Below are 12,757 nucleotides of genomic sequence, written 5' to 3'. Positions count from 1 at the left end.
GCCTGCGCTGTCCAAGGTAAGACCCAGGGTTATACCAGGTTTAGAATTGCTTTAGACCAGGTTTAGTCCTGCTTTAGTCCTGCTTTAGACCTGGTTTAGACCTGGTTTAGACCTGGTTTAGACCTGGTTTAGATGTGGTTTAGAACAAGTGATAAAAAGAGTTGTCACGGGTTATTTGACCACAGAGAGTGTGACGTCACCCTCAGCGTTCGGCTCTAAATGAACCTCACTTTATTGCAGCTAATCTGGAGCCCGGTTTCATAGTTGAAATTCCGACCAAGAGTACCATAGCAACCAAAGAGCCAATCAGGAGTGAGGCTATTGGCAGATTGGGCACTTAGCAACGCTTTTAATGAAACTTGTTGCTAACGAGAGCTAGCGCGAGCAACCTCAGGGAAAGAAGGCGACTGATTGGTCTGTTAATAATGTTCACATCTTGATTTAGGCACAAGTGTTGAAATAAAAACCCCAGGATCATGTGGAGCAGGTTCAAACCAACAGTCTCAGGTCAGAATGAGTCTGACAGCAGCAGGTACAGAGAGAAGAGCGATGCTGTTTACCCACAAACTGAACTGCAGCCAGAGTCACTGCCAATAGATTTTTCACAAAGGCTGAAGTGCCGATCTGTAGGTTTGCGGAACTTCTGGTTAATGCTTTTCAATGTCAAAACGTGGAAATGTCTTGCCTTCTCTCCGCCAGCTTCATAAATCTGCCCCATCACCAAATCTTCAACCAACGAGCTCCACAAAGAATAAACATTCTTCATGAACAATTTATCCACAAATATCAAGAGAAGAAAGAACAAAAGTTAAAGGAAACAACAATCACGCGTTAGAGACACACTCAACTAAACTAATGTTATGCTCATGAATAAAAATAAAACAGAAAGAACTTATTTACTCATTAAAATTAAAAATCGATTTCATGATTTAGATATTAGGGTAGATAGAGAGATTTGTGCAGTTGGACTGTGACACATCTCTAGGACCATAACATTAGTTTAGTTGAGTGTGTCTCTAACGCGTGGTCGTTGTTTCCTTTAAGTTTTGGTCTTTCTTCTCTTGATATTTGTGGATAAATTGTTCATGAAGAATGTTTATCCTTTGTGGAGTTTGTTGGTTGAAGATTTGGTGATTTATGAAGTTTCTGGAGAATACAACACACATTTACACACACATTTACACACACATTTTGGCACAGAAAAACATTCACCAGAAGTTCTGCAAACCTTCCGGCTGCTGTGACAAAGGTCTCCTGGAGTCAGAGGAGCAGAATCTTTCCCATACTCCATTCCTGTTTTGAACATGGCATCGAGTGTCTTTGCGTTATCCAGAGATCTACAGTCTATGGGTCTAATTCATCCAGAAAACAGTGTCCTCTTTTTAAAACCTTTCAGCCACAGGTGCTCCTGACCAGAACCCAACTCAACTCTGCCTTTTTCAATCCTGGGCCTGACCCGGTCTCTGGCCCTGACCCGGTCTCTGGCCCTGACCCGGTCTCTGACCCGGTCTCTGGCCCTGACCCGGTCTCTGGCCCTGACCCGGTCTTTGTCTCTGTTCTAGACCCTGGAGTCGGACGATGCTTTGGAGAAGCTGCTGCAGAAGATGGGGGTGCAGAGTGGACAGGACGTCTCCTTCGAGAATTTCTGGGGCCTCGTCAACTCTCAGGCCACGACCCTGTACGACGCCGCGCCCAAGGAGAAGGGTGTCAACTGCACCTGCGAAGTCATGTGAGCACCTGCCAGAGCGCCTGTCAGAGCACTTGCCCAGGAGAAACTGTCCAATCGCAGAGAAGAGGGACGACCTATTCAAACTAATGATGTATTTAGATTTGGAAATTTCTTTTGATGTAAAAGTGAAAAATCTTAAAGTTGATCTGAATTCTGTTCAAATGGGGAAATACCACTTTAAAAATGAGACGTTTCTGACACTGTGAAATTGACACTTTTATCAATGACAGATTGAAATGTTTAGGAAATGATCCTTCAAATACTCTGGTGTTTTAACTTTATTCTCATGTTTAGGACCAAAACACTAATGATATTAAACTGTTTACATTTGTATTCAATATGTACTCCTGAATCCTAACCAGGTTTAGACCAGGTATAGACCGGGATTAGTCCTGATTTAGTCCTGATTTAGTCCTGGTTTAGTCCTGGTTTAGTCCTGGTTTAGTCCTGGTTTTGACTTTTATACTAACCACATATTATTAAATCAATAAATCTTTTTCTGTAGTTGTATTGTGCTTTATTGAATTTGACAAACAGCATGAAGCCTCTGTAACAGCTGTACAAAGAACTGTCACTCTGAAGCCTGCAGACCACTGAAACACTGAAACATGTCAGTGTTTTAGATGGAACATACACATATAGACAGAATGTATAGCTCCCATACACGCTCTATGAAACAGACTGTACAGGAACAAAACTGTATTCTAATGATTCAGTCATTATTACAACTGATTCTCCATTTGAGAAACTGACGTAGGAGTAGTAGGAGGAGTAGTAGGAGGAGTAGTAGTAGGAGGAGTAGGAAGAGTAGGAGTAGGAGAGATAAATATATAATAAACTAATGGATACACAGTAAATTTCACTATTGTTCCCATTTCAGTCTGAAAATGGTTTAGTCCTGGTTTAGTCCTGAACATCTCTATTCACTACAAAATACACCAAAGTAAATAAAACAGATTTCAGACATTTCCTCATCCTCTTCTCCTCTTCCTCTCCTCCTCGTCTTCATGGCTGCACCTTCAGCACACAGCCAGTGGGGAGCGCTGTGTTAAAGGGATCCTTTCTGCACTGACTCCAGCTCAGTTTGACTCCAGTGACCTCTGACCTCTGCAGCCTCTCACCAATCTGCAACGAGATCCTGGGTCAGACCCCAGTTTTATCACTGAGTTAGTCCTAGTTCAATCCAGGTTTAGTCCTGGTTTAGTCCTGGTTCAGTCCTGGTTCAGTCCCGTTTCAGTCCTGGTTTAGACCCGGTTCAGTCCTGGTTTAGACCCGGTTCAGTCCTGGTTTAGACCCGGTTCAGTCCTGGTTTAGACCTGGTTCAGGAGGGACTGTTGGACCACTGGATCAGTGAGATCTGCAGATCCTGTATTCAGATGCAACTTCAGTTTTGTCCACTTCATCTCCACAACATCTGCAACAAAACCAGATCAAACTTAACCTAAGACTAGACCAAGACCAGACCTGGACCATACTGGGACTAGCCCAGTTGGGTTTAGTCCATTTAGACCAGAGTTAGACCAGGACCAGACCAGGACTAGACCAGAACCAGACCCAATTTTGACCAAGTTCAGACCCAGTTCAGACTCAATTCAGGACCTTTCTGGCAGATGAATCCGTGCTCCTTGGTGCAGTCCTCTTGGCTCCACTTGCCTCCACTGTCCAGAACCATGCAGCCCCCAGTCTTTAGGGTCCGAATCCCAGTGACTCCACGAGACCGGCCTCTGGTCCCACCACGCCCAGCACCAGGACAGACCAATCCAGATCCTGTCCAGACCTGAGGACATAACCACAAGTGTCAGATGCCCTCCCACCCTCCTACACTACCCCTACATCCAACCAAAAACATCTGCCCCCATCTCAGTCTAACACTACAGAGACAGGAGGGCATCTGACATACACGATGGTACCTGCTTTAGTGGTTGTAGAGGCTGGGGTGGTGGTCCGGTGCTGGTTTTGGAACGCTTTAAAGACGTTTTGAATCTGGTTCTGATCCCGGGCAGAGCTCAGGCCTGTGAACTGAGACCGGCACAAGTCCCTAGTCTCGTCCCAGTCCATGGACCCCTCGATTATATGATGCATCTGGTCCACCTCCACAACAGAAAACACAGTCCAGACCATGGGCCAGACCAGAGCTCTGCAGCGCCCCCGTGGTGACTCACCGCTGTAGCAGGAGGCGTATCTGAGCTTCACGGTGCAGTTTGGAGACCCATTTGAGGTCCAAGGTCCCCAGGGAGGTGCAGTTCCTTCCCTCCAGCTGTTCGTTCTCCGCCCAGTGCAGGGTCCAGTGTGAGTCCGCCCTTTCCGAGTCCCCCTCCAGAGCCCAGGTCCAGGCCCGGCTCAGTCCGGTCCAGTACTTGTCCTTCGGGGGCGAGGCCTCAGAGTTCTCACGGAGGTCCAGAATCGAGGCCAAGAATGAGTCCTGCTCTAAGCACCGGTCCACAGCCTGAGACCAGTTCAGCTTCTCCTCCACATAAATGAAAGTCCTTCGGATATCAGCCAGGACCCCACATAGACCCACTGCAGAGAGACTGGGATAGACCAGGTTTAGTCCCTGGTTTAGATCAAATTTGGTCCTGGTTTAGACCTGATTTAGTCCTGCTTTAGTCTTGCTTTAGTCCTGGTTTAGACCTAGGTTTGTTCTGGTTTAGACCTGGTTTAGTTCTGTTCTTGACCGGGTTTAGTCCTGGTTTAGACCTGGTTTTGACCAGGTTTAGTCCTGTTTAGACCTGGTTTAGACCTGGTTTTGTTCTGGTTTAGTTCTGGTTTAGGCTCAACTTCTACACTCACTTGAGATCAGAAGCAGGAGAGATGCTTTTTCATCTGGAAAAATAAAAACAGGATACAATGAGAGCTCTGCACCTGTCTACACCTGTCTGCACCTGTCTGATTACTCTGTGGTTCTTGTGCAGAACAGGATTCCTCAAACTTACCTGACATGATGGAGTCCAAGATGAGTTCAGTTCTAGTCTGGTTTGAGTTCTGGATTTTGGGGGGGACTCTTTTAAACCCTGCCTCTGTGATCCCAAACTGGTTCATCTTGCTTCATTTAGACACGATTTGGGTAAAAGTCTGAGTCTTACGCCAGTCAGACAAATGAAAACCCAGTCTACATTCAAATCAGACCATTAACCAAACCAGGACCAGAGCAGGACCAGAGCAGGACCAGAGCAGGACCAGAGCAGGACCAGAGCAGAGGCAGGGTCCATACAAAAACAGCATTCAATTATCTGCAATTAATCAAATGTTCTGAGGTCTGCATCTCAATGATCACACACAGACAGGTGAAGAGTCCCCGTCCACACACACGGACAGGTGAAGAGTCCCCGTCCACACACACGGACAGGTGAAGAGTCCCCGTCCACACACAGACAGGTGAAGTGAGTAAAAAAGGAGATTTTAAAATTTTCAACAATATGATTTTTATTCTATGATTTGTTTTGACTTTTTTAACAAAAAAAATCTACAAAATCTTTTCTTTTTCTGTTTCAAAGCTGTTCTCACGTTTCCTCTGGTTGTGTCTGGACTAAACAAGGTCTAAAACAGGCCTAAACTAAACTAAATTAAGACTTTAAGATTAATTAAACCGGGATTAAACCGGGTTTAAACCGAGTTTAAACAGAGTCTAAAGCAGGTCTAAACAGAGACTAAACTGGGACTAAACTGGGACTAAACTGGGACTAAACCAGGACCAACACTTCAGAGAGAGTTCCTGAGTTCAGCTTGAAATTCCATGAATCACAAACGACATGCTTCACTAAACAGAAGTGCATCATTTTACATTTAAACCCAAAATGGAAATTAAACATTTTAGTCAAGAGCCAAGAGCCTAAAGTAAATCACGGTAATAGTATTTGCTTAGTAGCAGCAGAAGTATTTGCAGTGGTAGCAGAAGCAGTAGATATAGATGCAACAGTAACAGAAGTATGTGAAATTATCCAAATAATTCTAGCTGCAGTGTTTTCTGTTTGAGAGAAGAAATCTGTGAAATTATCAGAGTCATACTGGCCTTTAAGTGACAGAATTTGAAGAAAATGATCTAAATCAGCCCTGCGCAACAGCAGAGCTCCACGGACACTGACTCTAAACTATCGACATCAGTCATGAAAAAAACAAACATATTGGTCAATCTCTAGTAGAAGTATTTGCAGCAGTAGCAGTACTAGTAGCAGATGCAGTAGTTGTTGTAGTAGTAGTAGTAGTAGTTCAGTGGAAGACGGTCTGCCTCCAGCGGCGGTCAGGGGTGAATGGCCATAGGCAATCCAAGATGGCGGCTCTGAAGGGGCGGGGCTCCACGGCGAGGCCGAGCAGCTCGAGGCGCGAGCAGGCGAGGCGTGCGTTCAGAGGGCGAGAGGCGGGGCCTGGGCCGGGCGCCGTCAACTATGGACAGAATACAGAAGAATACAAGATATACACAGAGAAAAAGAGGAGAAGGAAAGGAGAAGAGAGAGGGAGGAGGAGAAGAGAGGGGAGAGGAGGAGAGGAGGGAGATAGGAGGAGAGGAAGGACAGGAAGAGAGAGAGCAGGACAGGAGGACAGGAGAGAGAAGCAGCGAGGAGAGAGAAGAAGGAGAGGAGAGACAGTAAGAGGGAGATAGGAGGAGAGGAGAGAGAGATAGGAGGAGAAAGGAGACAGGGAGAGAGAGCAGGAGAGAGAGAGAGAGAGGAGAAAAGTGGATGTGTGTTGTTACCGGGACGATGTGATCAGAGGGCAGGTGGAAGGCGTCGCCGATGGCTTTGGCCATTTCATATTTGGTCATCTGCTCCTGAGCCGAATAATGGAACACGCCACGCACAGACGGGTCCTGACCACACAGAAGAGAACTCAAACTAGGACTAAACCAGGACTAAACCAGGACCTCAGACTAGGTCCAGTCCTGGTCCAGTACCTGTGTGCGTCTGGAGCAGATGTTGCTGCAGACCCGTGCTACATCTCTGGCCTCAGTGGGGAAACGCTGTTGGGTGTGGTCCAACGAGCAGGTCTGAGCCGAGTCCAGAACCAAGGTCCAGAGAACAGTCACCGCGCTCTCCTCTACCCGCTCCACTTCCCCGAACAGAATCGGCACCCGCAGCACCACACAGTCTGAGGAGAACTCTGTTAGACCTGGGTTAAACCTGGTTCAGTCCTGGTCTAGTCCTGGTCTAATCCCGATTCAGTTCTGCTATAGTCCGGTTTAGTTCTGGTTTAGTCCTGGTTTAGTCCTGGTTCAGTCCCGGTTCCGTACCGGGGCAATGCCTCTGGGCCTCTCTCTCTCCCTCCAACTTGCTGCGTCCGTACAGGTTCAGGGGGTTGGGGGCGTCGTCTTCTCCGTATGGTGGGTTCCGACCATCAAACACGTAATCTGTGCTGATGAAGAGGAGGAACGCCCCGCACGCCGCTGACGGAGAGGGAGAGAACACACAGACAAGAGCGGGAGGAAGGGCAGAAAAAAACACAAATAAAGTAGAGCTCATAAACACTGTGGTGGTCAGAAGTGGAGCAGCAGAGGTCAGAGGTCACACACTGTAAAGGTCAGAGGGCATGTCATTACCAAACTGCACATGCCCAGATGCTTCTGCACAGCAAACACCGGTCACCACGGCAACACTCACACCGACAAACTCCAAGTAATCTGCTGTGTTTGTGTTCTTCTTTAAGATTCAAAGGTTTATTGTCATTGTCACAAGGGACAACGAAATGACACTTAGAGCACTGAAACAGAAGTAACATTATCAGTGTGAATCATAGTGCAAATACTGGCATGACAACAACATGAATGTGTGTATCTGAAGTGAAAGGTGAGCTCAGTGTTGGTGTGAACAGCACATTTAAGGCTCAAAAGCTCCAGCAAGCAGATGAGAGCACAGAAACATGGAGGACGCTGATCTGAGCGTAAAGGCCGCCACACACACACACACACACAGGACCTAACTTTGTGTCTGTGTGTGCGATTTTGAAGCCGCTGCACTCCTTTTGTGTGTGTGTGTGTGTGTGCTCCTCGTGTGTGGTGTCACTGTGAGATCATAACCATCAAACACCAGCAACACTACGGTAACAGCCAATAAACCAGAGCGTCAGGGGCAGGGGAGTGACAGACACAGAGGTACAAGATACAAACTCGAGATGGAGAGAAAATACTGAGAAAACTTTATTCCTCACCTCTTGTAAATTGGTCAATTTAAAGTGCAGTATCTCATCCACATTATCCATAGAAATTGTCCTTCATAAATAAAGACCCCCAGTCAACAGCGCTGTGAATCCAGTTTGAAAGTAAAAAGGTGAGAGTAGTTCCTCACGTGTGTCTGTTTACATCCACACAGTGCACAGATCGATTAGTGACAGTGACTCTACTTCCTGTGGACTTTATCACTAACCTTCTGTGCATTAAACATCACCATTTTGACTTGGATCTAAATTAGAAGTGCAGAGCTCTGATCTTTTGAACACTTAGGAGTCTCAAAGTGCCTGGTTACAGTTGACATGATCGTGCACACAGCTTTATATCCTGTGGTCTGCAGATAGATCCTGCTGCAGTCTTTACAATCGGAGGTTTAAAATCTCTTAAGATTCTCCTCATGTCTGTTATGTGCACTATTTGTCACACATTTAAAATCATTTCAGACTGAAAAATCTTGTAGGGTGGAGCGGCCTTAAGGTTTCATGTGCTTGTGATTACAGCCAGACAGGATTTTACCAGTGTTTTTATCCCAATAAACCTAAACATTTCACAGTTTCAGGAGTCATGACCTCTGACTTCTGCAGGGTGACCTCTGTACGCCCTGTCTGCATCTCATTTCTCTTTAATCGCTTCCTTCTCCTCGATTCTGCACCACAAGTGGTGTCCCAAAGCTCAGAGGAGACAAGGGAAGGAAACCACAGGAAACCTGAGTGAGTATTCAGGAGGCAGACATCAGATAAAAGAATCAAACAGTGAAGAGTTTGTATTGTCACATCTACACAACTAAAGGATGATTGACATGTTACATTAATGCTGAATTTAACAATAAAATATGTTCCAACACATTTATCTGAAACCAAAGATGCTGATCTGTCATTCATTTCAAAGTTCTGGAATAGTAATAGTATAAAATATTAGAAATAATATTAGAAAATAATCCTTAGTAATTTATAGTCTCTCTCTCTCCTCTGCTGCTCTGTGGAATCAAGGAGAAGGAAGTGAGGAGGAAAGAGAAATGAGATGCAGCTAGGGTGTACAGAGGTCACACTGCATGGGGCATAGGTCATATGGAGGTCATATGGAGGTCATACAGAGGTCATACACTGCAGAGGTCAGAGGACATACCTGCCTCCTTGGAAAGCACAGCGGTGGCGTGCACGTTGAGGTTGAGAGCAGAGTCAGGAGCTCGCTCGACGACGTCAGGGCGGCGTTCAGCGGCACAGTGAATGATCACGTGAGGCTGGAGACAACCAACGGGTAACAAGTGTGAAACACACACACACACACACACAAGCAGCAGGATCTGAAGTCAAAGTACATGTGCTCTTGTACTACGTGGTGTACTTGGTCACAGGTCAGAGGGTATGGTAGTAGCAGTTGTAGTAGTAGTAGTAGTAGTACTAGTAGTACTAGTAGTAGTAGTACTACTACTAGTAGTCCAAGTAGTAATAGTACTAGTAGTCCAAGTAGTAGTAGTACTAATAGTCCAAGTAGTAGTAGTACTAATAGTCCAAGTAGTAGTAGTACTAATAGTCCAAGTAGTAGTAGTAGTAGTAGTAGTAGTAGTAGTAGTAGTAGTAGTAGTAGTAGTAGTAGTAGTAGTAGTAGTAGTAGTACCTTGTGCTGTTGTAGCATGAGGTGTACTTGCTCCTCACACGTCAGGTCGCAGCGCAGTGTTCCGGGGAGGGCACGGCTGAATCCTGTTGCTATGACGCTCCAGCCGTCGTCACGGAGCTGTCGACATACGGCCCGCCCCAAAAGCCCCGTCGCCCCGGTGACAAGGACACGTCCCCTGGTCCCTGGCCCTACCCCCTCAGACACCTGGAAACACATTTTAATGTAAAAACAGTGGACTCGTACTGTCAACTGCAAGGAGGGTTTAATAGGACCCAGGGAAGATCACTAGATTACTCAAACATACACGGAGGACATCTAAAACCTCTTTAGTGCTGTTTCTAATGACAGAACGATGTTATAACATGGTGGAAAGCTCCAAAAAGCCTAACAAATCTAACATACTACACTGTCCCCTGTTTAAAAGTGTGAGTTTTCTTTAAACTGTGTCCTAGAGCCAAGGGGACACACAGGGCTGGACACAAACATGCCCCTCCACATATGATCCACAGAACCACTCATTTCCTCCAGCACAGACGAGGAAATGGGCATGGGCTCCATCGGCTGCAGTTCACCCTGGATGTAAAAAGTGTGGCTCCTCTGTTTCTGCTGCTGTCAGGCTCCTCATTCTGACCTGACAATGTTGGTCTGAATCTGCTCTACATGATCCTGGGGTTTTTATTTCAATATTTTGTCCCTAAATCAATATATGAACATTAATAACAGAACAGGGCACTCCCACTAGCGTTAGCAACAGGTTTGATTGACAGGGTTGCTAGGCCTTGTATACATCTACAAAGAGAATAAAAAATTTTCTGTTATGAACTCATTATAATCAATGAAAACTAAAATCCTTCTAATATTGGTACTGATGTGTCTCTTTTGCATAAATCCTGACAATCATCAGTGATTGTGTCTAGACATTTTTGAATTTTTTGGCAAAAATCTGAGCTATTCAATCAGCGTCATTGTCCACTAGAGTAACTGGGGAGTAGTGTTATTAAACCTTAACACAAAGTGGGTGGAAGTTCACCCTTTTTCTGGCTTCCTTAAACACGTTCAAAGGATATGGAGAGATCTGCTTTTGAAATGCTTCATCAAACTCAACAATCAGAGCATTGCTCCCTGGGGCTTGTCATCTAGAGACAGGGTTATATCACAGTCAAATCTGGATTCATGTCAATGATTCTAACGTCATCTTTTATTGAAGAGAGAACATATGGCAAATTACTATTTGAGTCAGAAACTGAGTAGAGATTTTTTGTAAAACTTCTCAACACAATTTGAGATTTCTTTAGGATGTTCAGATATACGATTATCAATTTTGAGTTTATAAATTCCATTTACAACACCATTTCTTTTTTCTAGGCCATGCCTCGATGAGCTTCATTTGGAGTCTAACGTGTGGGAGACGTCGCAGTCCCTCAGTCCACTTCTTTATCCAGGGTTTGGTAACACCAGTCTCACGCCACAGACTGTGTTCAGATGCAGATATCAGTCTCCAGTCACACGTGTTTGAGCTGAACAAACACCAAAGGAACATTTCACACCAAAAACACATTTATCTAGATTTCCACAACCTGCATTAAAACGGACAAAAGCAAGTCTAAAGCAGAACTAAACCAGCACTGACAAAAGTGTAAACCTGGTTCAGTCCTTGGTTCAGTCCTGGGGGAGGTTCCCCGGAGCTGCTCTGCTCCTGACGCGCTGAAGTCAGATGCAACAACAGACAAAAGTCTGTTGTTGTATGAAAATGAGTTTACCGAGGCTCTTGTTGTTGGGACGTGTCTGGACTGGAGCTAATCTCGGCTTATTTTCATGTTTGTGTGATGAGAGCAGCTCTTTCCGACCCGCAGAACCGGCTCCGAGCGAACCTGAGCCGTGTGAACGCATCTCACCAGTCTGAAGTTTGCATTTCCTCATGTTGCTCAAATCCGAGCTTACCTGAACAGTCGAACGGTCCTGTTTTACTCATGTGCAGAACTGTGAGTGAACCTTGAATGTTATTGTGACATGAAATCCCCCAGAGCCACAGACCAGAACCCTGGACTGAACTCTGACAGACAGAAGCGCCCGCGCAGCATCTTTTCATTCACAGAATCATCCTCTGACCCTCTCACTGGTCGATGGTTTCAGGTTTCGGCCCTTTTCCAATAGTTAATCATAAGTAAGACTGTGACGCAGATGGACCGGACCATAGACCGTGCAAAGTCTGTGGGACCGGACCGGACCCGTGCGCTCCGGGCTGGGCTGCACCGAGAATACAGATCAGAATACTACGTGTGAGTGTTAGTAATGGTATACAGAACACAGCTACTTTTCTAAAACCAAAGGAACACCCTGCAGCACTTCATCACACAAAGTTTCAAACTGTATCACTGAGGTTCCAAGTTGCAGATCAAACTAAAGCTCTTTTAATCCACTGTTTGACACTATCATTTCAAAGCAGCTCGGAGTAAAAGTATTCTAAGTATTCAGAAAGAGTACTGTGACTGGCCTATGAACAGAACACATTTGGACTCGGGTATTCAGTATTCTGTAACTAAATACATGTTCAAATAATCCTTTCATCACTGGTTCATGGACAGGACCCGGGGACAGGACCCAAGGACATGACCCGGGGACAGGACCCGGGCAGAAGACACTGACCTGCGGCTCTTCGTTGCGGAACCCCGGCATCTGGACCCGCGCCACTCCGAGCAGAACAGAGCAGAACCGGGCTCAGAAGGACCGAACCCAGCGGAACCAAGTGGATCTCTGCAGCAGAACCTTGGAGAACCAACGATACCCGCGCATGCGCACTGACTTTGCGTCGCTTCCTCCTCTGCGCTGCTTCTGCGCATGCTCCTGCGTCTCTGCGCAGCGCCCTCTGCTGGACAGCTCGTGTTGGACTGGTGCCTTTATTGTTTCCAGGGTCTATATTGTGCAAACTTGATTCTTGTGAGCTTTCAGTCATGTTCTAAAGCCGTTACCTCCTCAAAAACTGACCTGGAGGAACCCTTTATTAGTCTGTCTACATCTCCAAAGCTCAAAATGCTCTTTTCCACCTTGTGATGTCACAGTAGTTTCATGTCAATAACCCTTTTTAACTTTACTTCAGTACAGTTCAGCAATTCTAGATCTAAAATTATCCAAATGATTCTAGTAAGGCTGTATGAAATTTAAAAATGCAGTGGAGAACTTCCTCAATCACCACGTGACATCATGAGGTGGAAACGGAGTTCCCACCGTTTTTCACTGACAAAATTTCAAAATTT

General features: G+C 45.7%; 1 protein-coding gene across 5 annotated transcripts; it reads right to left on the bottom strand.

Annotated features, from left to right (window-relative positions):
* Window positions 1–2,223: 2,223 nt before the first annotated feature.
* mat2b (methionine adenosyltransferase 2 non-catalytic beta subunit) lies at window positions 2,224–12,310 on the bottom strand. Of its 5 annotated transcripts, none has more exons than XM_055163664.1 (10): window positions 12,150–12,310; window positions 9,504–9,707; window positions 9,012–9,126; window positions 6,954–7,106; window positions 6,618–6,811; window positions 6,420–6,533; window positions 3,630–6,109; window positions 3,329–3,506; window positions 3,046–3,143; window positions 2,224–2,867 (listed from the first exon to the last, which is right to left on the bottom strand). In XM_055163664.1, the coding sequence occupies exons 1-7, from the start codon at window positions 12,177–12,179 to the stop codon at window positions 5,936–5,938; spliced, it is 984 nt and encodes a 327-aa protein (XP_055019639.1). In that variant the 5' UTR covers window positions 12,180–12,310; the 3' UTR covers window positions 2,224–2,867; window positions 3,046–3,143; window positions 3,329–3,506; window positions 3,630–5,935. The 5 variants fall into 5 exon arrangements, with proteins under 5 accessions (XP_055019639.1, XP_055019637.1, XP_055019636.1 ...); XM_055163662.1 differs by having other exon boundaries at window positions 3,640–6,109; XM_055163661.1 differs by having other exon boundaries at window positions 3,329–6,109.
* Between the last annotated feature and the right edge of the window lie 447 nt (window positions 12,311–12,757).

Source organism: Boleophthalmus pectinirostris, unplaced genomic scaffold (assembly GCF_026225935.1).
Source record: "Boleophthalmus pectinirostris isolate CB_2022bp ecotype Guang Dong unplaced genomic scaffold, ASM2622593v1 HiC_scaffold_6, whole genome shotgun sequence".
Lineage (NCBI taxonomy): Eukaryota > Metazoa > Chordata > Actinopteri > Gobiiformes > Gobiidae > Boleophthalmus > Boleophthalmus pectinirostris.
This window is presented reverse-complemented; position numbering and strand designations above follow the sequence as displayed.